This window comes from Plasmodium knowlesi (assembly GCF_000006355.2).
Source record: "Plasmodium knowlesi strain H genome assembly, chromosome: 2".
Lineage (NCBI taxonomy): Eukaryota > Apicomplexa > Aconoidasida > Haemosporida > Plasmodiidae > Plasmodium > Plasmodium knowlesi.
Window position 1 is genome coordinate 361874 of NC_011903.2, and position 26711 is coordinate 388584.

A 26711-nucleotide genomic window follows, 5' to 3' on the forward strand; every position below is an offset into this window, starting at 1 on the left:
TTTGTAAAATATTTGCAAAAAAGATGAACAGTTAATATATTTTTTTTTTTTTTTTTTATAAATAATTTTTATTTTTTTTTTTGAAAAATATGAACTGTTCATATTAAATTTTTTTTTTTCATTTTTTTTTCAATATTATGCAACCATACGGGGGCCGCAGTTGATAAAGCCTTCTTTTTTAAAAGGCAGGATGACGAGAACTTGAAGTGAAGGCATAGTGTTAGCAAAATGGAACAAAAATGGAAAACTGCGGAAAGGTGGTATATTTAGTGGGCACAGCCCCCACACCACCACCATAACCTTTTAAACGGTGCCATGGAGCTCAAAGTAATGAGGAAAGCATATTTATATGGCAGGTGTGTAACGTCAAGTTGGCGCAAGATTTTCCGGGTTTATGCAATTCTAGCCGAAGGGAGAAAAGAAAAATGTAAAAGGAGAACTTGTATAGCTTAGCCACCCCAATCACGAAGGTAGAAGAAAAGAATGGAAGACCGGAAGAACGAGGAACAGAACCGCGCATGACTGCATAAACGCGGCGACGCGGATCAATTTAACATAATAATGTTACGCGCAGAAAGTATACAGAAAATTTGTTTTCAAATTTTCATTTCATCTGCTGGGAAAGTCCCCGAGATTAGGGAATTCAATATATTGAGTTTTGCCCTATTAGGAAAGCTAGTAACCTGATAAGTTATGTATCTTATAGTATCCTTGCACGGGAAGTTACTTTAGCAACCCGCCCAAGGCATGTGAAATAGAGAGTTAAATGTAACATGTGCTACCGTCAGAGGTGGCATCACGGAATGGGGCTTATACATATGTTAAATTCCCGCGTTGCACTGTGTCTGCCTGGGACTGTGCACAGGTCCTCGTTTTTGGAATTCCCCCCCCCCTCTACAGGCTGGTCGGCCTATTAGCTGCATGACCGTTTAGCTGTGTCTCACCACTTATCTGCATCAGCGCTTATCTGCGTCAGCGCTTATCTGCGTCAGCGCTTATCTGCGTCAGCGCTTATATGGTTGACTTTTTTGTTGATCTATTTTCAGTATCTACAACGCCGCGTCTCCCCTTTTTTTTTTTTTTTTAGTGTTTCATTTTGAACCAATGTTACCCTCCTTACACATAATAATAACAAACTCCCCTCATGGCAAACTTCGAAACAGTCTGCTGTGCAATTTTAAAAAATGACATTTAAAAGAAAATGAATGCATGAAATGGGAAGACGTTAAATTAGAAGGGGTCCCTACCCTGCGCGTCGTCGTCCATGTGTGTGTGTCCGTCATACTGATGATCGTTTTTTTTTTTTTTTGACCTTTGGCCAACCATTTATTGAGCTACGCACATGGTCGAGTAAAAACATAACACAACGTGTGCCCCATTCCACTTCCAAAGGCTTTGCTTTATTTTTCACCTTTTCGAAATAGCGATGAGTCCACGGAAAAAATAAAAAGGAAAGGAAAAGGAAACTTTAAATTGTGCATTTAAAATGTTAAGCTGATAAGAGGAAAACTTTAAAAACTGTAAATTTTTTAACTTTACAAAAATGATGTAAAAAAAAAAAAAAAAAAAAAAAAAAGCAAATGCGAATGTGAAGACACAAATGCAGGTAAAAAGGTTGCGACAAAAAAAAAAAAAAAAGAAAAAAAAAAAAAGAAAGTTTTAAAAGATGGTACACGTTCACGGGGTATGCGAAGATGTAAAGAATTTGTCATACATAGAAGTGTGCTATATGCATAAGTTTAACATGTACTTACACACTTTTTTGTAAACACGTCATGCAGCGCGCGCCGAGCTGTGTGAAGTGGCCTCCTCCCGTTGGTAATCCTCAATGCATCGCTCATAATTTCGGAAGTACAAAATCGTAAGAGGGAGGAACATAACGATGAAAACGATGACAAGCAAAAGTACAACATTTGTTGGGTCGATGCTTTCCCCGTCTTTGCTTACAATCTGATCATAAAGTTTTTCACACAGCAGAGAAAAGAGACCTCCACAGAGGCTAGCGAATCCAAGAAGCTTACCAAAAACAATGGAAGGAAAGGAATTCTGAATGAAGCAATAAATCTGACTTGTGTAAATACTCGTAACGCACATGTACAGGAAGGCGGACACAAGTGCAGACGCTCGGTGCTTAATCAATGCAGTCAAATGCATAAGTGCAGAACAGGCATTCATGAGAATAATTATAATTGCTGCTCCATACTTGTTTATGAACCTTCCAAATATAATACAAGGGATACAGGAAATGGGCATGAGAATATTAATTACCTTGATAATTGAACGGTCGTAACTAAAATAGGTATCTGTGACCATGCCGTAAAAGACTGTGGAAATGTTGAAAATAATAAAGTATACTATGATACAGATACTTGGGTAACTGATAAGCACCTTGAAAAATAGGGCTATACTTTTTCTGTGGAAATCTGAATCTTCTTGTATTGTACCTCTGGAGGAGTCGGTTTCCTGTTCATCATGCACAGCCACCATGGCATTTCCGCCTTCTCTGCTGCTTATATTTTTTCCATTCGATCCATGGGTATTTTTTTCCCGGGACTGTTTTCCACTATTTGGTGTATTTCCCCGCGTAGAAGATATACTACTCGCATTTCCATTTCCATTTCCACTTGTGCCTTTAGACGCCTTTATCTGTTCAACATCGAATGGCTGCATCTCCACGTCAACTTCATCATTCGTTTGGCTAGTAACCATTTCTCTTTCCCCCCGTCTTCCTTCGCCATCGCCTTCTACTTCTCCTTTTCTGTATTGATCCTTCTCAATGTAGTAGTCTAACCCCTTGAATGGCTTAAGGGGTAGCAAAAAGGTCGCCACTAATAAGCAAGGCAACAGGATTAGAAATATGTACCCGTAGCAAATGTATGAAAATGGGGCATTGGGGTACTTGCTGCAAATGAAGTTAAGTGTGGCTGGGACGGCGTAACTCAATGATGCAGCTGCTCCAACGACTGTGAGGATAAATGTGGAGGCATCTGGATAAAGATTCGAAATGGTTAAAATGGGGATGAAGGCAGTGTCCGCACCCAATCCAAGGAATACAAAACTCAGGAGAGTTGTATCGACCGTAGTGGAATCGATGGATAACAGAATCCAAGATATTATGTTACACATCTGTCCAATCATGGCTGTAAATTTCGGACCAATATGATCATATAGGAAGCCACAGAAAACAGACATGGTAAAATGTATGGCTAGGGTCATCGGGTATAGACTGTTTATTCTCTTGTACTGAGGAGACAGGGTAATGTCGGTGTACGGGTTCACGTTGAGGTGCTTATACTTCCCGACACTCAGCAACAAATTGCGAATGGCACTCCAGTCGAAGTAAATGCAGGCCGAGGTCGCTGTGTATATCACGATGATTATTAGCAACCAGAACCTGCTTATGTTGAATGGCGTTTTTTGCTTAGCACCCGGTAAGTTCGGGTCCGTTTTCAGCCGTAGCCCCTTCAGGAAGGCCAGGCAGCGGTTCTCTCGTGTGCCTTTCATGAAGGGGAAACTATATGATGGGTCACCTATGGGGGGGGTTACGAATGATGATCCACTATGTGTAGTCTCTACGAAGATGTTTCACCACGGTGTCTCTTGTCAACCGCACGGTTCACTTGGGTAGCGGGCGCCTCGTACAGCAGTACAAGAGAATGAGGGTTGATCGTAATACCGGATAAAATGGAATAAAAAAATTGTAACAACAAAGGGGGTGTGAAAAATATGCCACAAGGTTAAAAAAAAAAAAAAAAAAAAAAGAGAAAAGAGAAAAAAAAAAAAAATTAAAAAATAAAATAAAATAAATAAAATTAAGGCAGTGTGCCTCGAATTTGTTCGAATTGATCCAAACTCAGGTGAATTAAATTAAACTCCAAAATGAAGCGCAATTTAAAGTGATTACCCAAAGTTGTGTTGCTTGTTTCATGCACCTTCCACCACTTTGAGCCGATGGGGTAATTTCCGTTGTTCGAATTAATTCATCAAAATCCAAATATATGTACGCCCCCTTCAACGTATACGACAATGTGTAGAGGGGAATGTACCATGTTGATGCGGTTCACCTCTCATATTGCCGCATGGCACCCGCACAATAGCACGGGGTGTTCTCTTCACCCGCGAATTTTAGGAGCTGACTACCGGCTGCAAACGCCTTTGTGGTTTTCCCGAAACGTTCTGTGGATTTTTTTTCTCACCCATTGTGATTACTTTCTTTTTTTTTTTTTTTCGCTTCTCTGTGTTCACATTTCTGCTCCTTCCCTTTGTGTGCGACTTTCCATTTTTTCGCGTTTTTCACCTGCAGCGCAGCACTCGGCCAAAATTTTCGCCCAACTCTCCCCCTGGCGCATGCGCGAAAAAAAAAATAATAATAAATAAACCACAATGCCCCGTAGGGGGTGTGCTGTATATGTTGTTGACCCCCCACTGTGGAAAGCACTTCAAAATAATTGAGCACGTCATTTGGGCAATAAAAAATTAGCTATCATGCAACACACTCGGATTTCCCTGAACTTATTCTTCTCCTTTTGGGGGACAGCGCACATGTCGATGGGCGTGGCGATTCAGAGGGATATTTTAAAAATGAAAAGATGGCTCCACACCCTGAAATTTACACCCTCCTACATTTATCACTTCAAAAAAGAAGAGGCGGTCACTCCAATTTTGCAACTTCCTGTCTTGAATAAAACACACAAGCGGTATGAAACTACTTCCCTTTTTTTTTTTTTTTTTTTTTTTTTTGTCTACCCCTCAAAAATTTTCTCATAACACTTTGGCGTTGCGTTGGGGCGAAAAATGGGACTTGTCTGGGAAAAAGGCATTCCCCTGTCGGTTGCTGTTACTATGGCGATTGCCATGGCGGTTTCGCTCACCACCATGTTCACGTTGAGGGACCCGTATGAGTGGCCCTCTTGTACGTAAGGAGGAGCAAGGGTGAGGTGGACACCAAGAGAGCAATCACAACGTAGGCAAACGGCTTAGGGTCACTCTTACTATAATCCACGATGAAATAATTATAAATGGGAATGTTCAATAGGGATAGCAACCCGCTGATCATGCTGGTGGTGCCTGCTATTTTTCCGAAGTGACGCTTCGGAAACATAATCTGGATGTAGCAATACAGTTGTGTAGTGTAGCACCCAGTGACTATGAGGTAAAACAGGGTACTCAAGTAGGCAAACAACTTGCTTCTCATGACGGCAAAAAGATTCATGAACAAACTGCTCATGAGCAGGGATAGTATAATCACAAGGATGTGGAACTTCCGAATGAGGAAGCCGAATGCTGCACAGGAGATCACCGATAGCGGTCCGAATATCTTTAGAATCTCCTGCACATCTGAATAATCTGCAAAAAATAACTTCGCACACTCGTTGTAATTAACTAGAGATAAATTGTATATGGTGAAGTAGTAGCAGATGCTGATGTATCTGATGGAGAAAAAGTTCGCTACTGTTTCGTTGCACTGAAGGGGGGGAATTTTACCGTTACTCTTGTAGTCCACATTTTTGGTAAACTTCTCATCCAAATGGATCACTTCATTCTGGTTTGATATACCCCTCCTAATGGACCCACCCTCAGTTCGGGTGCCTCCCCGGACGGAGAAACTGCGCGCGTAACCTCCATCCATAATGATAGAAGAATCTTCCTTTTGTGAAAACACATCATTGGAATCTTCTTTTCGGTTGGTAAAATTGCTTGATGTATGTGTACCAACCTTCCTCAGTACGCAGTCATTTGGGGAGGGTAAACTAAAGGACGATGAGGTAAAGACCCTTTCGATCATCAACTCCCGTAGGGTGTTGTTTTCTCCTTCTACCTCATGTTCGTATTCTGCGTACAGGGGGACAAGTGCTTCATCGGTTGCGTTGCTTCCGTGATGTAGACTATGTTGATTACCCTGGGTCGCGCTGGGGCGGTCATATGGTATCTGCACAGAGTCATCCACTAGGCGATCAGTGTGACTACGTACTGGGTTATCCATAGGGTTCACGCCCGATATAACGTACCCCTCCAATTCCTGCAATGTCTGGTTGTGACTCCCCTGGGCTACTTCCGCAACGGGCTCCCCAACACTGATATGCTTGAAGGGCAAAAAAATCAAAAGGACAAAGAAAAAGGGAACCAAAATGAACGTGCAGTATAGTAAGCAAGTTAACTGAAACGACGGGGTGTCATTTGGAGAGGTAAGCATGTCCAAAAATATGGGCATGCTAAAGCTTAAAGAAGCACAGCATCCCAAAATGACAGTATACATGGTATGGTTTTCTTCGAATAAGTAAATTAAACTAAGAATTGGTATATAGGAGGAGTCGCCAGAGAGTCCCAAAAATATTGCCCCCAAAATGATGGTGTTATTTTTGCCTTCATTTTGTAACCCAATTAAAATCCACGAAATGATGTTAAAGGTATGCCCCATTAATGCTGTAATTTTGGGTCCAAAATAATCAAAAAATACACCCGATATGGCTGACATGATAAAATTTGAACACAGGATAATTGGGTATAAGGCTTGTACTCTCTTGTCCTGTTCTTTACAACTGTATGACTTCCCCTCCCTGTTGTTTCTCCCCCCCGACCTCACACTATTGCAATCATCTATATACACATTTCCGTGATAAAAAAAGTCGGACAAGGAAATCCAGTTAAAAAATATCCCCACGCAGGTTATTATGTACACACAGAACAACATCAACAGGGCATATTTTTTCCTAGTCGAAAAATTATTAATATCTATGCCTTTCCTGAGGAAATTTCCCACCATCCCATTTTTTTTCTTCTTCTTGCTTGATTCCTCCATTTTTTAGTTCGCCCCCTACATGTGCTCGTGACCATCAGGTTCGTTTCCCCCCCCTGGCTCCTTATCTTGTACGATTTGTGTGTCCGCCTGTTCGAATGCCAAACCCTGCATTCGAATTAGTGCAACACATTGGTCCTTCAAAAAATAAGACAAGGGGGAAGACGCAATCGTTCGTACCTTACCTGTTCTCACAAATTTGTGTGTGCAATGTGAACAAAAAAAAAAAATGCATTGAATTGGATTGCCTTTTTCTGACTTGTTCAGGTAAAAAGGTGCACTTTTGTTTTTTTTTTTTTTTTTTTTTTTTTTTTTTTTGCAAAATGGCTACCTCGTCAGAGTGAAATCTAGCCAAGTCCAAGGTGCTCATTTGATGGACCGCTTGACCGCGTCCATATGGGACTCTACTCATGCGATGCATTTTTTCTTTTTTATGATTGTGGGATGTACACTAGGATGGAACATTTTAACTCAAAGGAGGGTCCACGTGGGTCCCACTGAATTCTCGTTCATTTGAGCACGAAAAAAAGTGAAGGGGGGGACGGGGAAGAAAGAGGAACAAAACGGATAAAACAGGCAAAAAAGACGAATCAGACACAAACGATAAAACTGGAAAAAAGGACTAGTGGCACAAAAAGCAGACTAATCTAATACAAAGAAGGATGCGGTATTTCCGGGCGACGGCCCTCTGCACAACGCGAGGGAGGGAGGAAAGAACACGCTTATTACACCGTAGAGGTTTCCTTAATGCGACATCGATGTCGCTTCATGTCAAATCAGCACGCTCCGTTACTTCCATCGTAACACGGTGCGAAATCAGACGGCTTCCCAGACAACAATCCCTCCAGGCGCTGGAACGACCTGGGCTGCAGAAAGAAAAACCAGGGGACGCACACAAACTCCAAGTCGTACAGTATTCGCAGGACGTTATTTCGGAACTCTGTCCTTCCATTATGAGACAAGCGCATGCCGTTATGTTCAATCTCGTAGTTCCTCTCATCGGTTGACATATTGTAATGGTAAATCCCGTCCACCTCCAGGACAAGATGTGGCACTCCCTTTTTCAAGAGCACAAAATCAACCACAAAACCCCGCTTCAAGGAATATTCTGACTTGTACATAATTTTTTTCTTCTTCAAATATTCGCAAAGTTTGTACTGAAAGCTGGACATGTGCACTTTCTGTTGGGAACACATTTTGCTCCTTCTCACCGTTTCTTTAACTACATAGTAGGGAATATTAAAAGAGGGGGGAATTGGAAGGTGTCTCTTTTTTAAATGAAAAAATCTTCTATTTTTCTTGTAATACATATTTAAACATATTAACATTTGATTCAGCATGTTGTAGTCCTCTTCTCTCCAATCCAATTTGGTTGAAAATGTTCTCCTTAGTAAGATGCACATTTTGGCAAAGGTTATTATAGAGCTTTCCAGGAAAGCGTTACTTAAAAGTAGGGACCACGCGCACTTGGCCACCTTGTTAACTGTGTCATGTTCGTTGTTACTGTACAGGTGGTGCATTTCTTCCGTGTGTTTTTCGGTGGGAGGGGCTATCCGGTAAGCGCTGGGTCTATTTGACCCTTCCCCAAGATGGGCATAATGGTCGTTTCCGATGTGGCGGCTCCCGTCAGCAACGTTATCGCTATTAACCTGATAAACCGAATTAGCACCATTGGCAGATTTCTGTTGAGGTGCTCCTTTCGCCATCTCCCCCAGAAGAACACGCAAGGCAAAATTCAAGAAGGTCATGTTTATTACATTCAAATGGCAACATACAAAAGTGATGGGGTACAGACAGTGGATATCCACCTTCGGCAGGGTCTCCAGAATGGAGAGCAAATATGACAGAAGTGTCTTATGCACCACGTTGTTTTTGTAGTGTAACAGGCAAATCTGAACAACGGTTTGGGGTTTTATCGTGTCCTCTATATTTCGCCCTTTTGTAGCTTTCCCATCCGCTCCCATTTCCTCCTTTAGTATCCGCCAAAACGACTGATAGAAAAAGTCGTACAGTTCAATCGATAGAGTGTTTATAGTACTGGAGAGAGCGAAGAAAAAATTAACCAATCCTTGCATGGAGTCGATTTCGTTCCTTCTATGGAATATGGCTTCTTCCAATTTGTGCAGATGTTGAAACAGGTGTGCCTTGTCTTTTTCGAGTTGTTCATGCGGGGAGGGGGCACACGCGTCGATCCTGGTTAATCTGTGTGCTGTATGTAAAGACGGATCGTCGATCGGGGGGTTCTCCCACCCGCAAAAATGGGGTCCACCTGAGTCACCCCCTGCACCTGTCGCTACACCGACTGGTGCACCCATTTCTATATCAATTTTTGTACCAATTTCTGTACCTACTTTCCCGCCGATACCTCCTCCTGTCGCGCAGAAAAGCATATTTCCAGTCCCTACATACTTCAAACCCACCCGGTTGTACCTCTGCACAATGTAGCAATACGTTGCATAAAAAATCATTATCAGTTGTTTCATCTCCACATGACTAAAATTCAGGCTTAAGAAATCGAAAAAATGGGACAATGTATCCATTTGATCATACCCCAGGGTGAGTAAGCTTCTCAAGGAGAGAACAACATTGGGGATGTTATTTACTTTGAAGAAGATGTTTCCTCCTTTTATGACCATCCTTTGAATAAAACACTGAACAAAGGGATCGTAGTGATAGTTGGCATTAGCTAGCCCCACCAAAATATCCACCCAATTTCGCATCTCCTCATTCGTTGCAAGGTTCATGTTTCTAGTAGTGTTCTGGATACCCCTGTTCTGTTTTTCCGCTTTGGTTGTGTAACTCCTGGGGGAATCCTCACTTGGGTTTTCTCCAATGTTGCTGGAAATGCTAACTTCTTTCAATTTCAACTCCGATTTGGCGGATTCCCTAGAGTGGCGATCTCGCTCCCATTTACTGCCACAGTGTGCAGAGACCAAATCACCCTTCCGGTCGGTATATTTGTCTGGGCCAAATTGGTAAACCAAGCCTCCAACAGGCCAACAATCCAATTTCAGGAGAAAACAATCAACGAGCAATTTGTAGAGCTGATTATTCCGGACTTCCAATCTGGAGAAGTCCCTGACGAGGGAAGACAAATCTCGTTCGTTAGCGTCAACAAGCCACGTACTACATCTGCTTGCACTTTCCTTGTTAGATAATGTTTTAGCATCGAGGAGGTTGCCTTTCCGTTGAAGGCTACAACCTTGGTAGGAATCATCTTCGTGTGCAAACCCTTCGTGGGAACCACCTCCCTGGGGGGAAAAGTCAAAACGGTAACAATCTCCATGGGGTAGATAAACCTGCCCACGCAGAAGCAAGTCGATGATAACCGGAAGATGTGCCTCTTCCATTGTGCCCCTCTGAAGGTTATAATTCACCGTCAGATTTAAAAATCTACATAATTTGAAAATGGAAAAATTATGGATCTGATTTGGGGGAGCCTCCAGCTTTTTCAGCAGTAGTTCGATTATCGCTTCTTTGAATTCCCCCTCCCAATTTCGACTAGCCATTTCGAGGAAGTTCAGGATAGTCTTTGTATCCAGAGGGTGACGTTCAATTCTCTGCAGGATGTACCTCTGCACAGAGATGACCATTTCCCTAATACAGGAGGAGCTGAAAATTCGGAAGAGGTCATTTGGGGAAGTTGTTTCCTTCATCACTCGGGGTGGGGTTCCTACAGGGTGGTTTTCCCACATTGGGGGATGTCCTACCCGGTGTCTCTTCTTTTCCCACTCGAACAAACAATTGGCAAACTCACTCGCGTTGCAGAACGCTTTGGTGGACAATTTAGTGAAGTCATCTTTCCCCATCCGGAAGGAAAGGACAGAGGATACATACTGCCGCACGTCCACGTCGTTCCCTTTGGCACCTCCCAAATGCATAGCACGACGTACATACATGTGCGCAAAGTAGATAAAGAGAGCCTTCCAATTTAGGACCACCTGTTCAGTCATCAGCTTCTTCATTTCCACAAGATTAACAATTTTTGCCATGGCCCAAATGAACCCGATGGTGTGTTTTTCCTTCATTCGGATGATACTCCCCTCATCATATCGAACCTGTAGAATTATGTCGACTAGCAGATCCACAACTGGGGTGTTCTTCGTTTCCTCAACATGTTTTACTCCATTGATGAGGTTTATTATTTTGCTTTTTTTTAAATCGGTTACCTTGCTCTTTGTTGCATCCCATTTTTTGTTTCTCTTTGTGGAATCAAAATGGGTGGAGAGTGTATCCCGACATCGTGTGTTATAGGGAGGATGATCACATGTTACAATCTTTGGGGCATTCGCTTCTTCCCCCGTAGGATAAGAGACCCGTTTGGTTGAGAAGAAGTAGCGCCCCTCTGTGCCGCGTCTGCCCCTCCTGCGGGTGAGGGGAATGATGGCGTTGGTGCCACGCTTGAGGATGTTACTCACCGGGGACGCGCGCTTCATGGTAGGAGTGGGTTCTTCCTCGTCAACTACGTGTGTTTCCTGAAACTCCCCATTGGGTGCGTAAATGGGTAGTCGAATGAGTGGATGAAAAAAAGAAAAAAAGAAAAAAAGGGTTTGCGGACCTTTGTAGATCTCCAGCGGAAAGGGGGACAAAAACACCCTTTAAAGAATGGCTCACTCAAAGGGGGGGGTTGTTTTGCTTTGGCTTGTTGTTCTCCTCGGAGTGGTGGCTGAACTGTTTTTGTGCCTACGAGTAGCGGTGGATCTTTCGAGCGTACCGGACCTCTGCGTCCTGCCCCTTCATGCACTCGATGAGAATTTTTTCTCCGCAGGCGTGGGGGGAAAACCTATCATCCAATTTGCTCATCGAGAGTGTGCGGAAATATTGCCCCTTATGTAGATTCTACCTTTTTGGTGACCTTTAAAAATTCTCCCTTTTCGATGTGATTCCCTCATCGCCGCAATTACCCCCCCCGAAGTTGTAAAAAAGGAAAAAAAAAAAAAAAAAAAAAAAAAAAAAGGTATGCGCCTGTTGAGTGCGGCTGCGCAGGGGTTCTTACTGGGACGCCCTCCTCCTGCGCAGTTGTTGTTGTGGGCTCCCCGTGCGATTCATCCACGTGTAGTTCATCCCCAATTATCGCGACCCCTGTTTGGATATCTGGCCTCCCCCGTTAGCCACTTCTCAGCGAAGAGGAACAAGTCACACCCCCCATACGAACACCAAAGAAAAGCATCCTCCCTACAGCTGAACGAAACATATCATTCGCAAGTGAATCTGACAGAAGAAATGGAGTTTTGCCAGGTAGATCTAGACGAGTTCTGCTACAAGCAGTTTGACATGACGAAGAAATCTTGTTCGTATATACCTTACGATAAGGATGAGTTCCTGGACAAGGTAAATGAACTGATACGAAAGCAGAAGATAAAAGTTGTACCAGGGTACGCGGGTTTCTGTAAGCATATTTTTGTGGAAAATTTTACTGAAGCCACAGTAGAAACGGTAGAAATTAACAACAAAAATAGGAGCCTCATACAAACAGATTACATTTCCAGGAGGGAAAATGAATTGCCTGTATTGATAAGGTGGATCTCAAAGAAGGACGTGAAGGAAATCATGAAGGCCAAGTATCTGGACCTTATTTTATATTCAAGGGAACAGATCGAAAAGGAGAATAAAGAAACGAAAACAGTGCCTACTAAGAAGTCCAACTGCCTGTACTCCATCATCTGCATTAAGCCGCAGAATGTGGACTACGAATTGCCTATGACCCCAATAACCATGCTTCGCAACACACTCATCAGCGAAGGGGGTAGCGGTATCAGCTTGAATCGCGACAAGTACCTCGAATCGGTCAAGTACTGGCGCCACCACGTATCCATCATTGATAGCTAGTTAATTGTGTAGGAATTAAAGTACAGCTACAGTGGAACGAAGCCACCATAGGGGATAAGCTATACTCAGCGGAGCATGTATAAGTATTGCCAAAACTGCTCCCTCCATTTTATTGCACCTTTCCCTATGCAGTTTGCTTCCACAATGGATGTGAAAAAACATTTTAAAAAAAGAAAAAAAAATCAGTTTTACTTAAAATTGAAACAAACACTGTTCATACAATTGGGCGATATATGCAACTAATTAGGTTCTCTTTTTTTTTTTTTTTTCATCCATTTTTACACACCCTGTGTGTCATCGCTTGTACCTACATACACATGTGCTCGCACAGAGGCTGCTCATTGTGCGTGTGCAAGTAGCCGTAAATGTGCCGTCTCGCCACTGGACCCCCAAACTACATCACCACGTAACTACTTAACCACGTAACAACGTAACAACAGAATAACGTAACAACAGAACAACGTAACAACGTAACAACGTAACAACGTAACAACGTGACAATGTGACAACGTGACAATGTGACAGAGTAACGCCAACATCACTTCACACCTGCGAATCCTGCGAATCCTGCGAATCCTGCGAATCCTGCGAATCCTGCGGGCCTTGCTCGCGCCTGCGCTCTTCGATGAGGCCCAGCAGATTTTTCGGGAGCTTCCATTTGGGAACGTTTTCCTGCACAGGTTCGAACAGGCGCAACGTGTAGTGGAAAGGTTCCTTTGTTAGAACTTCGACGAACTTCTGCGTGAGTTCCTCAGGAGTGGAAGCAGCGGAGGTCAAGGCAATTGTTTTGACATCACGCAGGGAGGAAAAATCAAAGTCGTCCACACTGTTCACCAACACAGCAGGAGTATTTCGCAACTCCGATGAGTAAGCTAATTTTTTAGCATTCGATGATGATTGACTTCCAACGACGATGGTGAGATCACATTGCTGACAAATCTGGTTTAGTGCAGTCTGCCTGTTGGTAGTAGCATAGCATATGGATCCACTAGGAATGGTTTCAATCTGTGGGAACTTCTCCTTTAGACGTTTTACAATTAAAGAACAGTCATCCATACTTAACGTGGTTTGGGTTACGTAGAAGAGTTTGTCCTTCTCCGTGAATGGCAAATCATCTATTTGTTCTACATTTTGCACTACGTAAGTAGATTCCGGCGCTTCGTTAAAGGTACCTATTACCTCCACATGGTTCTTGTAACCGATCAGTATAATTTTGTATCCTTCCTTTGCTTTCATCTGAACGTACATATGTACTTTATTAACGAGAGGACAAGTGGCATCAATCTCGATCAGCTTCTTCTTTTTTGCAAGTTCTCTTATTTGGGGGCTAATCCCATGGGCTGAATAAATCAATATATTCCCATCAGGTACCTCATTTATATCTTCGATGAAAACTGCTCCCTTCTCTTCCAACCTCTTGCAGACAATATCGTTGTGCACTATTTTATGCTTCACATAAATTGGGGGCTTAAACATTTGTAGGCACTCTTCTACCGTGTCGATGGCTCTGCTAACCCCTTTGCAGAATCCTCTTGGACTGACGAGGTAAAGGATTTTCTCTCCTTCCTTAGGCGTACCTCCACTTTGCGCCATATTCTTACAGGCACATCCTCCCGAAGTGCGCGAGCCACATTGAGCGCTCCCTTCCTGCTCCAGCCGCCATTCGGGGGAGCGTCTTACCGCGCTCTTTAAGAAGGAGAAGTTTGAACATGATTTGCCCCTACCGTCTCTTCCCCCCTTCCTCTTCCCATCCAAACGAATACTCCAATGATCTACCGTCTGCACCACTCCAAGGGGTCTCCTATCTGTGGGAATACCACACACCCTTAGATGACCCCTCCGTACACCATGCTCCACTCGCTTACACTGCACCCCGGTTAGGATGAAAAGTAGGATGATCAGCAAGCACCTCTCAAGGGGGCCATGAGTGATACGCGCCACTGTAGCCATTCCGTGGGGCTACACAGATTGGGGAGAGCTCCGTCAAGTCTGACTCACCTTAAAGCGGATCCACCTGCGAAGCCCGCAAACGTGGCTTCCACACGTTATATCAAATGTGACCTCCAACTTATCCTTCGTGTTGGAAGTATTCCCTCTCTGTGCCTTTCTCTTCACCTGAGCGGGAAATGTAAGGTTCTTCTCTCATTATCGCGTGCGGAGAGGTCGCTCTATCATAGGGGTGCTCAACCTTCGTCCCGCTTTGTAAAGGGGAAAAAGGGAGTTACCTTACTGATATTGTCGTAGGGGTTGCTACGAAAATGTTGAGAAGTTGTGCTAAGTACTCACAGAGGCATCATGCAACATCGTGGAAGCCCTCCTTAAGAAAGGAAGACTCGTCGAACTCCGAGAATGCAAAATCAGTGTCGAAAAAGGAAGATAAAAAAAAAAAAAAAAAAAAAAAAAGGATTGCAAAACGGAGCCTCCCATTCGCTAGTTCACAAGACGTAAAAGTTATTCGAAGGACTAAATCAGATAGTAACGGAAAAGGTTAAAAATTAAAAAAAAAAAAAAAAAAAAAATCAGATAAGGACAGTACGGGTGTGAACAGAGGCCATACCTGCGCACAAAATTTGTGAGACGAATTTGTACAACGAAGCAATTATGTTAATCGCCCTAATGGAAAACTATGTACGTGCGATCATAAAGCTAAAAGGATGAATCATGTATATAGAAATAAATGGGGGGATATACTATCATATGTGTACGCAGGCATACACACCAACAGGTGGATGCACAAAAAATGGGCCTGTGGTACCCCTCCCCCCCTTAGAAGTGGAGAGCAGGTGAGGGGGGCGCCTGCTTGCAGCGGTAAAACAAAACGTATGGCGTGTGGTCGTTGGAGGGGTCCTTGGAAATCTTGTTTATCAACTTGGAGCTCACCTTGGTGATTACTGAGTCGTTCATCTGATACCAGTCATTCGTTTCGTCCTCCTGATCCCGTTCCGATTTTTTTCCAATGAAATAGTAGTGGCCAGATGAAGCAGACGAGCCTCCGTGGATAATGGCTCCATACAGCTTATAGTCAAAACTGTTCACCACAATTTTTGAGTTGATTTTCACGTGTGTCTTAACTTTCTTCTTTTCGTTGGAGCTGAAGGACCAGTTGTACCTGCGCAAAGGGGAAAAGGCACAATGGATGAGAAGATGCTGCGTAGGTGGTAGAAACTCTGCACATACCATGAAGTAGCATAATTACACATGTAAACGTAAGGATTACGCCGCTTCACCGATTCATCGCTCGAGTGGTTCATGCACAACGTACCTGTTTAGAATCAAGATGAGGTGGCAAGGAGGAGAAATTATTTCGTTCCACTTAAGGGCGTTCCTCCTCTTGTTGCACTTGGAACACCGATACTTGTTGGAGCCATGGATTTTCTCCTTCTGCACAAACGAATCAAAATACTTCTGAATGGACAGTTTCTCTGATGCCCTTACAGGAATAGGGAAGGACAAGTCGTGAATTACTTCCTCTTTTTTAGAGACAAAGAAACATTTCTGACACTGCACTTTTTGCACAAGCACGCCTGAGAATATTAGTCGAAGGAATTCTCTACTCGACCCTCCCAATTTATCAAAAATATATCGCAACAGTTCCGTAACGTCTTGTTGGTTTCGATTGTTCAGTTCATATGGGAGGAGACCCAAAATGCTATCAGGAGAAACATACATTTTGTTCGTGGTCGTCATTATAATGTAGAGATTTTTTAACTCCTGTAGGAATCTCTCCGACTCTACCGTGCCTATATGGTTCATGGGGGGTATCCCGTTCAGTGTATTCAGTCTGGTAAGCGTATTCATTTTTCCTATAGAATTCATTATATTATTTAATCCGTCCACATTGCTAAGTCTGTGCACTGGTCCTTTGAGTGTGTTCGTTCCATTGGGTCCAAGGGTATGCTTCTGCTTCTCTACAAATGGATTCGAACTCTCTTCCCCTCCCTCCTTCACATTCTGTCGAATATTAAACAGATATAAATTCACCACGAAGGATACGGTGCTGTATAAGGCTTGCAGAAGGCTATTCAGGTAGCAAGTGTTACCTAAATTTACTAAACCAACCGGTGGATGCTTCAGCTTACTCCTTGTCATTCTCTTCAACTCACAAGTGTCTACCTTTAGCATTAGATACTTTGGAGCAACTCCTCCTTTTTTCGTTTTATTCCCTTCTCCAGGTCTGTTCTTTGTTCTCAGACTGCTCGTCGTGAAATCCACTTCCTGATAATTATCATTAAGTGCATTTTTTTTTATGCAAATATTTTTATTGAGTGCACCACCAGGGGTGGTATTTTGCATTGGGGTCTCATACGGGAACTCATTCAGCTGTCCATTGATCGTGTGGTTTCCAATTTGTTCTGTCTGATGGCCGACTATGTTAAGATTACTTCCATCCCCTTTTCCTGTAGTGTTGTTTTTAAGAGAATCATTTTTTTTTTCCTTCTTTCGGTTTTCAGTGTTTAATGGTAGTGCCTTGCCCGACTTGAAATTCACTTCGCCATTCTCTCCTTTCTCATCGTCAGACTCAGGTAATCCCAGTGATGGAAATTTCTTCATCACGTTGTTCTCACTTGCGAATGGATCAGGTGGCATCATCATTGATGTTGAATTTGCCCCCCCTGGGGCTCCTCCTCCGCTACTCTTCTTCCCATACGGCAGGTCCTTTGCCCCTCCACTTTTATAATCTTTACTGTTCATGTGATAGTTCTGACCGGAGGAATTTTGCCTGACAGTGGAAGACTCCATCGGGAAAATGCCTACACGTGTGGGCTTCGATCCGAATATATCCTCTTTCGATTCATGTGGACACGTCGATCCGTTTCCCTCTCCCATAATTGTACCTCCTTCCTTGATATAAGAATTTTCTTTCTCCTCGACATTGTCCCCGTTCTTAGCAACCTCCTCGCCATCGTTGTTTACCTTTCCTTTCTTCTCCCCACCTACAGATTTGGCGCCTTTCCTCTTGGAAAGTATCTTCTCCTCAAGTGGGTTGTTGAAGTGCAGGCTTGTTATGTAGTCCTTCACATTGCAACTCTCATCCAGACAATCCCTCCCCTCCGAATTGTCTTCGCTGTCGTAATTTCTGAACATATCATCGTAGGTAATGCAATTTTCATCTGTGTCTTCTTCACTTCGGCAAAGAGCCCCCTTCAACGGGGCAACGCTCATTGATACTGTGTTCATCGCACCCATAGGTGATGGTCCCCTCCCGCTCGCAAAATAGACATCATCCTCTTCCGCCCCTTCCCCGTTCGGCCCACTTCTCCCCATTCTCCGTATCTCATTTGAATACAAATTGAATTTTCCGTTCGCGTAAAAATGCTCCAAACTGCTTATCTTCTTTTCCCCTCCAGTTGGAAACGCACCTCTGTTTTGGGAGTTGCACGTACTGCTCCTCACGAAGGGTCTCTCTCCGAATGGGGACGTAAACCGTTCTTGGAGGTTCTCTTGAGGCAACCTATCACACACATTCCTACTCTGTGACATTTCACGTACATGTAGTGGATTGCTCACCCCGCACACCTGATGCGTACCACCGACGCCGAGATACATTCTACCCACGGAGGAAGAAGCCTGAAGTTGTTCCAAGTCATTAAGTATATTCTGAAGGAGACTCATAATCTCTACATCAATTTCGTGTTCAATAAATTTCCAAAGAAAATAGTATCTCTTAAAGAAGGGAATAAAATAAACCAACACCATATGTGCATTTTTAAAAGTTCTGAATCCAAGCTTCTGATTATTTAGAAAATAATTAAACTGCTCCAGACATGATTTGGCATTCAGTAGATTGGAAATTCTACAGATGACAATTTTTATGCATATGCCTAGGAGGAGTAGATTCTCCATTTCGCTGTTGTCGCTTGGGAATACGCTTCTCTGAGTAATCGGCGAGAAGGTGGATTGCGTTCCACCCTGGGTGGAGGGTTCTGCCGCCTTATCCGCGGGGAAGGGTTCTGCAAAATGTGTACCGTAATGTGCGGTCTGCAACGTAGGTGATTCTACACCGTCGGTGCTACACGGTCGATGCGACGAACCGGTAACCACTCCTCTGTAAGGCTCCCCCGTCTGACCAGCTTCACTGTCTCGCGCGCTCTGTAGTGCGCTGGAATTGAGCTTCTGTTTCCCCACGGAACTGGTCTCTCTTACACCTGATCGTCTGGCCGCGGGGCCACCCCCCAGGAAGGCATCGAAGTAGCTGCTACTGCGCATCTCACTATTGACAAAATCGTCGAAGTTGAAATTGTTTATTATGTTTTCCACATCGAAGAGGTTGAGGTACCCGTCTCCTTCGTCCTCCTGCGTGTCGTCCTTGTTGGAGGAGCAGTTGGACAAAGAAATGCTCCTGCGTGGGGACACACCATCCGTTCCTTCGGCTCCGTTTACCCCTCCGTTTACCCCTCCGGTTACGACTCCGCTTATTACCGTCCCTGTTCCACCATCACCCGGCACAACCCTCTTCAAGTAAAGCGCGCCTCGCTCTATGCCCTTATTGACACATACGTACTCATAAAAGGCCCTAAAAAAAATAAGCATAAAATCATAGTAGTAAAATTTGCTCTTGTGCAAAAACGCAAAATCATTAATCTTTTTCGTGTCCCAAAAAAGAATACACATGACATTCCAGATGGAGATAAATTGGTTAACATCAATTCTGTTCATTTCAAAATATTCCTTCGAATATTTTTTTAATTTATCTTCTTCAATTAAATACAAGGAGTAAATCAAATCATTTGAGCACTCCTCCTTATGTTTAATTATATGGTTCAAAAAGTAGGTGAAGCAAATTCTTTGCAAATGGATATTTTTCTTTTTCTCTTCTTGTAACAAGTAAAGTAAATTTTTCTTTCTGCTTAAGTCGTCTTTCCTGCTATTGAGCCAGTTAAAAATAATTTTCAGAAAAGATTTCTTCGGACGAGAGGTGTAGATATTGGACCAGATGGAAATAACTAAGCTACGTATTTTACTTGCTTTTAAATGATTAATATTTTTTTCTTTTTCATTTTTTAAGCATAACTTTAGTAAGGTTTTACATTCCTTGTAGCCAACACATTTTAGCTTCTCTATACTTTTCCACAGATCACTGCTGTCATTTCCGGTTCTTGCATCCCTTTCTCCCCTGGCCATGTGTCTCTTCCTCTCGCAAAAGTAGTTGTCTGTAGAGTCCACGCTGGAGTGGTACCCCTCAAAGAAGATGTCGAACATTTTGTGCTTTATGTGTCTCTCCCGCGCGCTATCGCTAGCTCGGTCACAAATACCATCTGCCGTGCTGGCCGTTACTCCATCACCTTCCCTCTCGCCAACCTTATCTACCGTTTTGTCTGCCACTCTGTCTGCCACTCTGTCTGCCACTCTGTCTGTCGTTTTGTCTGCCGTTTTGTCTGCCGTTTTGTCTGCCGTCCTGTCTACCGCTCTGTCTACCGCTCTGTCTGCCGACATATCTCTGTGCGAGTTTCCCCCGCTAAACGCATGGGCCCCCTCGAGAGAATTTTCTCCCTCCTTGACGTCAACACTGGCCCGCTTGCCCTCACTCCCAACAGCACTCCGCACACAATTCTTGTAGTACTCACTGGAGTGAGTTCCACTGGAAAATTTAAACTTATAAAAAATGTAAGTCTTCAAAAACCATTCCGCATATCTGAAATCAATTTTATCATTAAACAAATAGACTAAGTCATCTGGTTTGAAGTTCCTTTCGAACAATTCGTTATCTAGAATGAACAAATAGAACAAAGAAATAATGCAAGCAACGTACAGCTGGGGGTACACATACAGTGTATTTAAAATTTCATTGATCATGAGTTTCTTCTCTTCACTGCAGGAGTAATAGAGAATTTTGCGGACTTTATATATTTTGTCCTCGTTACTTAACTCTAGGGATAGCAGAATGTTCTTCACGTTTTTGTGATTCCTTCCCGATCCGTGCAATTCTTCCACATTGACTGACTGCTCTTCGTTTTGCAGTTTCTCCCCATCGGCTAGTTTCTCTCCACTGTGTAGATCTTCAGTGCTTTGTCCATGTACTGCATCCCTTTTGGCTCTATCACGTAAAGTGCCCTTTTCTGAACGACTACCTGCACGGCCAGCCACCACATCCTCTTCTCTTCCTGTTGAGAAGACCTTCTCTCCCTTCCGTCTTCTGATACTTCTAATTCGATCATCTGCGTAGTCCTCACCATATGCGGCCTCATGATCATCACCCTTATCATTATCATCACCCCTATCATTATCATCATCCTTATCATTATCATCACCTTCATCATCCACATTATGTGTGTCCTGTCCATTCGCCACACTACCTACTTCCTCCACATCCTCCATGTAATCTTCACTTCGCTGCGCGCGTCGGGCCGCTCCTCTTCGTTCCCCGACCAAGTCGGAGCCTAATCCAGTGCCAAACCACGTACCGAACCCCGAATCAAAGCGTTCTTCGCTATCTCTTCTTCCGCGCCCCTTCTTGCGGTGGTGGTCACCCTTTCCACTTTTCCCATCCTCCTTAATGAAGCTTCGGTAAAAGTTTAATGATTCACTGTTCCGTTTATTAATTCCAAACAAATTATCGAACCTGAGTCCTCGACTGATTTTGTGGCTGCTCTTGTTCATCATTTGTGGGTGTTCATAATCATCGTAGGAATTTCTTTTTTTTCTTCTTACATCAATATCTACTTCTTCCTCTCCCTTCTCTACATAATCGTCTTCCCTCTTGGCGTCGTAATTTGTATCCACATTTTTCCTTTCGATTAATTTTTTCAAACTTAAGAAATTGCTAGAAAAAAATTCGAGGCTTCTGTTCAGGTGCAATCCTCCTCCTCCTCCTGCGCTGTTGTTGTTTCCATGCGTTGGTGGTATCCCACGTCCTTCTTCATTAAACGAGTGGACTCTGTCTCTCCCCGCCAATTTGTTTCTGCCTTTAGATTTTTTAAATCTTTCATCCTCTTCAAAGTTGATATCTCTCATCCTTACGTGAGATTCTCTTTTTTTCTTTTCATGGTGTATGGTATAGTAATCATCTTCGTCTTTCGCGTAGTGAGAAGTAAATGCATTGTGATGAGTTCCATCTTTGCCCGTTTTGAAATCCAATTTAAAACTGTTTCTCTTTTCTTCCTCCTTATCGTTCGACTTTTTCTTCCTATGGGTCATCTCCAAAGGGTTGCTAATTTTATGTGCGCTTTTCTTTTTTTCTACATGGGATACACTCTCCTTGGACATCTTCGTTTGCAGAATTTCATTCCGCAAAAGTTCAATTTCCGTGTCTATATTTTCCGCTCTAATAACTTTCGATATGTTCTTTAGCATATATTTTTCTCCTTCCTCCCCCTCTATCGCATCTGCCATGTCTTCCTCTCCCTCTAAGGCAAAGTTACGACAAAAGTCTTTGCTGTTCAGGTTTTTTTTATAAATTTGATTATCCAAAACTGAACTGAAAAACTCCTTCATATATTCTTCCCTTAGATCTTCCTTCTTTCTTCTACTTCCCTTTCGTTTCCTTTTTGCCTTTTCCACATTTGGCCCTTCTTCCTGATTCGGCACCTCGTCTGGATAAGCTAAGATGCCGCCCTTAGGGAGATCATCCAACATGTCGATGTCGAGGTTGTCATCCCCAATTACTGCGTCGTCAAGAAGGACCCTCTTTTCATGGTAAGGGTAATCTATCGCATCATCATTAAAGTCGTCGTCCTCCAGAGAACAAATCGAATTGTTGTGGGTTCGACTGCACTTTCGTTTCTCCTTTGTACTTCTACGCTTGTGGGTTCTGTTCTTCTCCTCGACGATCTTCACTTTTTCCATCTTTCCACTTTTGCTTTTTTTGGTTAGTTCTCCTTGAAGTTTCTTTTTCTTCTTCCTCTCTTTATGGCTTTCCGTCTGTCCATGTGGTCTCTCCAGGTGGTCTCCATTGTGAAGCTCCTCCTGATCATAGCTATCATCACCACGACCTTCAACGCCTTCCGCATCATAGTTTCCATAGTCATCACTTTCTTCCTTATAAATGTCTTCCCCTGCGGCTTCCTCCCTATGCACTTCGTCATCATCACCAACATCATCAACAACGTCGCCATCCTCATCATCATTGTATTCGTCATCCTCTCCATGTTTGTCGTCATCGTCATTTCCTTTTTTTTTGTCTTTCCTATTTTCCTTGTTCTGTTTTCCTTTTTTCGTTTCTTCGAAATAGGGTAGATGCTGGATATTGTCAAAACTGTGTTGCTTGCTGGATTTTTTTTTTTTTTTTTCTTTTTTTTTTTCATCATTTAACAATAAAATGTCTTTAAAAAAATCTTGGTGGAAACTTAGATTGGATCCGTTCATGCTGTACATGCTGCTCATGTTCTTGTGGAGCAGTTTCTTGGAGTTCTTCGCTCCGTATTCAAAGTAGTTGTTTTCGTCTGGTACCGTTTTGTTTTTGGAGAGGGAGCCCTTTCGTAGGGAGTCTGGAAAAAGAAGCATGTCGCCGGGTTGCACCTGCTCATTCCATATCAACAAATCGGAGTTTTTACTTCGCACTCTGTTCATGTGCGTATCCTCATCTTGAGACTTCACCTTCGTGCTACTCTCCAAATTTGCAGCTTCTTTTATCCTGTGCACATTTCCACCACTGGATTCTCGTCTCACATGTCTGGTGCTTCCTCCCGTTCTGTTCTTTTTTACAGTGCCCTCCTCGGAGGCGTCCATATCTTCTGACTCCTTCCCTACCCCGTGTGCATGCGTTACCCCTTCGTTCGTGCCGCTTTCGTTTTCTTTTCCATCAGAGTGGCTCTTGTCCTGTTGGTTATCCCCAATAGGAACCACCCCACTGCTATCCGTATCGTCGTTCCCACATAACCCTTTGCCACGACTTGGAGGGGAGTTATCCCTGACGACCACTCCAACTTCAATATTGCCAACCGACTCGGTATTATCATATTGGCCAATGTTGTATGAGAGTTGTTCCAAGGAATCAACCCCCTGGTCGCTTTGGTTCGGTTCACTAGGCTTCCCTCGCTCTGCACCACGGGGAGATTTTTCTCCCTTCGAGTTAGCATACCCATCATTTGCTAACATTCTGCTACGGTGATTTTTAGACAAGACATCTTCACATAAGCTCTCGTTTCCATCCCTATCTAGTACTCTACTGCGTGATTCTCCATAAGAGTCGTCCCCCTTCTTCTTCTTTTTCTTGTCCTCCTCCTCCTCATCATCATCGTCGTCATCTTCGTCGCCGTTGTCATTGTCGTTATCGTTATCGTTATCGTTATCATCTTCCATCTTGTCTTTGTTAAACGAAAATAGGGATTGCAAATTTTGGTACTCCCTTATGAAATTTTCGTACACGTTATCCTTCACAGACGTTTTCTTCTCATCGTTCACACTTCCATCATCTTGAATTTCACTTGAGTTTCTTTTTTTCTTCTGTGGGCTAGCTATTGTGTGTGCATATTTAGATGTACTTACTTTAGTTTCTTTTTCGTAGGTACTATTCGGGTGACGACCCCGTTGGTCCACTTGTGCGATGATTCCTCTTTCCGGTAAAGTTCCATCCACATCAATTTCCTTCGAATTTTTTTTTTTATTTTTTTTTTCCCTTTGTTCCAATTCCCTCTGCGGGTGTCTTTCCTCCTCTCCGTACCTCTCCTGCTGCGCCTCCTCAAAATCCTCCCCGTCGCGCAGAGAATAACTGTTGCTACTTTTCATTGTTCGTTCGTATAAAAACTCGCTCTGCTTCGAGTGGTTTTTAAAGGGGGCGTCCCTATCGACAGAGTCGCATCTGGCCGCCTTTCTAACCTCGCTTACGCTGTGGCTATCACTTGGGGGTTCAGCCCTCCCTAATTTTGCCACAACACGCGCGTCTCGTTTTGGTGAAACCGAGGCAGCCCCTTCTCCTTCAGTTTCGTCTGCTGAAAAAACGTTTCCGCCCAAGAGGGGGCCTCCTTCGGGCAGGTTAACTGAGATGCTGCTGCTGCGGCGACGGCGACTGCCGCGTTCGCAACCGCTACTATTCCCGCTATCAACGCTTCTATACCTACGCCTATGGTTTCGCCCTGCGCTTTCACTGGAAATTTCTTCGCCTCTCCCGTTCCTCACAAAATGCCACTCGGGCGCAGGGGTACGCGAATCATCATGCAGCGTCTCCCTTCTTCCCTGTGCATAATTTTTCGTTTCCGCCGTGTCCTTCTTTCTGTTAGTATTTTTTACGTTTTTTTTTTTTTTTTTCTTTTGCCTTTCCCCCTGGGTTTCGCCGAGGATTTCCTCTTTGCCTTCGTCCCCGTCTTCGTCTTCCGCAATGTATTTGTTCATATGTTTGCTAATTTTTTTGCAAATATTTTTGCCTTCATTTTGGGCGCAATTTTTAGCGCTCCTTTTGACGCAGAATTTTCTGGAAAATTTGCCACTTCGTCCCGCGGCACCATCTGCTGTGCTACCATTTTTCCCATGCCGCGGGGATGCACCGTCGCATTCGCCACCGCATTCGTCGCCGCATTCGTCGCCGCCCCTTCTTTGACCTTCCACATCAGCACCATCCCGTGTCCTTTCAACTCTGCAGTAATGACTACAAGATTTTTTCACCATCACGCCATCTGCTTTGCTTAAATTATTTTTACGCATGTCACTCAGATTGAACAAGAGAGAAGAAATATAATTTGTCATTTCCTCCGTGCTTTTCATGTCGCTTTTTTTTTTTTTTTTTTTTTTTTTTTTTTCCTTCCTCTTTTCTTCCTCCGCTTGGTAACAGTCATGATCGGGTGAACTGAACTGCGTCATCACACTTCCACTTCTGCAGCCGATGAGGCAATTTTTCCAATTTTTTTCCCTCCGAGATTTTCTCATTTTTTCCACTTTTCGTGGTTTATGTGCTTTGCTCGAATCACCCCTTCTGCTGCTATGCTTTCCCCCCCTTTTGGAATGGCCACCCCATTCACCCATGCCTTCCGCCTTTACCTCTTCTGCGTTTACTCCGTCCACCTCGAGAATTTCCCCATCGCAGCTGTCCCCATAATTCATATACAATTCTTCGTCGTACTCATTCGTCTTTTGGTGGTGCCCACAACCATGTCGGTCCCTTCGAACAGCACCATCCCCATGTCTGTCTTTCCTGCTTTTCCCGATTAACAAGCAGGCCCCTTTACCCCCTGAAATATCATTTCTCTTTGTTGCTTCATTCACCTTGATCCGCGTGCTCCCTTTTCGCAGAGAAGGATCTCTCACGGTGCGAATAAATTTCTGATGATCACCTTTCACCTTCTTCCGGAGGAGCAAGTTCACATCGTCTGCGACACCGAGATGGGAAGGGAACAGCGCATCCTCCCTTCTGGAACTTCGCTTTCCATTTTCACTTCCATGTGTAAGTGAGCAACCCTTTCGGATATTTTCTTTTAATTTGTGGAGCATGAAAGAGGCCGCCTCATCACATTCGTCAGCATCGCCCCCCCTGTGACTCATCGGATCTCCATATTTGCAGCGGTGTTCATTTCTACTGTCGTATCTGGAACTGTAATCATGGTGTTTTCCACTCTTCTTACACTTCTGCCTGGAACACGTGATGCCCAAATCCTTTTTCTTCTCATTTTCTATATGGCTGAGCCATATGAGGTTGCACAACTTGTTACCATCATCGGCGTCGTCGTGCGGAAGCGGCTTGTCCGTTCTGGTCAGTATCCTTTCGCGCATTTTGGAAGGATCCGCATAGTTAGAGGAATTATAGAAAAAATTTCATCTGCGCTTTTTCAATCCATTCATTCATGGTGAGCAGTCGGTTGGCTATATCATAGTGTGCCTCCGGAGCTCTGCCATGTGTACCATGTACGCCTGTACACGTCGTGTAGGTATTTGAGAGGTTTAAGAACCACCGCGGCAACCACTCTGGAACCTTCGAACGCCTCCCTCCACTTTGTTTTTTGAAACCAAAATGAGGTCCTCTAATAAACTACACCTTCTTCCGATCCAGGCGCGGGCCACTTGGAACGACAAGCGGAGAAAAAGTAGTCGTTCATTCATCTCTCACATGTTAGGAGGATAGAGAGAATCAAACGCGAGTCATTCCTCTGGTTTACACTTTCGTTAAAATTGCGCTGCCATCACGATGGAAGTCGAAAGAGAGTTCAATATCGATACTATT

General features: G+C 43.6%; 6 protein-coding genes across 6 annotated transcripts; 1 reads left to right on the forward strand and 5 right to left on the reverse strand.

The window, feature by feature from the left end:
• Nucleotides 1-1773: 1773 nt before the first annotated feature.
• Nucleotides 1774-3504, reverse strand: PKNH_0208700 (apicomplexan amino acid transporter ApiAT8, putative; the record flags this gene model as incomplete). Its single annotated transcript, XM_002257722.1, has 1 exon — nucleotides 1774-3504. One exon carries the CDS (start codon nucleotides 3502-3504, stop codon nucleotides 1774-1776), a length of 1731 nt encoding a protein of 576 aa, XP_002257758.1.
• Nucleotides 3505-4879: 1375 nt separating this feature from the next.
• On the reverse strand, nucleotides 4880-6799 carry PKNH_0208800 (uncharacterized protein; the record flags this gene model as incomplete). Its single annotated transcript, XM_002257723.2, has 1 exon — nucleotides 4880-6799. The coding sequence occupies one exon, from the start codon at nucleotides 6797-6799 to the stop codon at nucleotides 4880-4882; it is 1920 nt and encodes a 639-aa protein (XP_002257759.2).
• Nucleotides 6800-7572: 773 nt separating this feature from the next.
• Nucleotides 7573-11232, reverse strand: PKNH_0208900 (conserved Plasmodium protein, unknown function; the record flags this gene model as incomplete). The annotated part of the gene is made up of 1 exon (XM_002257724.1): nucleotides 7573-11232. One exon carries the CDS (start codon nucleotides 11230-11232, stop codon nucleotides 7573-7575), a length of 3660 nt encoding a protein of 1219 aa, XP_002257760.1.
• A 523-nt stretch (nucleotides 11233-11755) lies between these two features.
• On the forward strand, nucleotides 11756-12625 carry PKNH_0209000 (uncharacterized protein; the record flags this gene model as incomplete). The annotated part of the gene is made up of 1 exon (XM_002257725.1): nucleotides 11756-12625. The coding sequence occupies one exon, from the start codon at nucleotides 11756-11758 to the stop codon at nucleotides 12623-12625; it is 870 nt and encodes a 289-aa protein (XP_002257761.1).
• Nucleotides 12626-13168: 543 nt separating this feature from the next.
• PKNH_0209100 (4-hydroxy-3-methylbut-2-enyl diphosphate reductase, putative) lies at nucleotides 13169-14575 on the reverse strand (the record flags this gene model as incomplete). The annotated part of the gene is made up of 1 exon (XM_002257726.1): nucleotides 13169-14575. The coding sequence occupies one exon, from the start codon at nucleotides 14573-14575 to the stop codon at nucleotides 13169-13171; it is 1407 nt and encodes a 468-aa protein (XP_002257762.1).
• Nucleotides 14576-15391: 816 nt separating this feature from the next.
• Nucleotides 15392-26263, reverse strand: PKNH_0209200 (ubiquitin carboxyl-terminal hydrolase 1, putative; the record flags this gene model as incomplete). Its single annotated transcript, XM_002257727.2, has 2 exons — nucleotides 15392-15734; nucleotides 15888-26263. 2 exons carry the CDS (start codon nucleotides 26261-26263, stop codon nucleotides 15392-15394), a joined length of 10719 nt encoding a protein of 3572 aa, XP_002257763.2.
• Nucleotides 26264-26711: the final 448 nt, after the last annotated feature.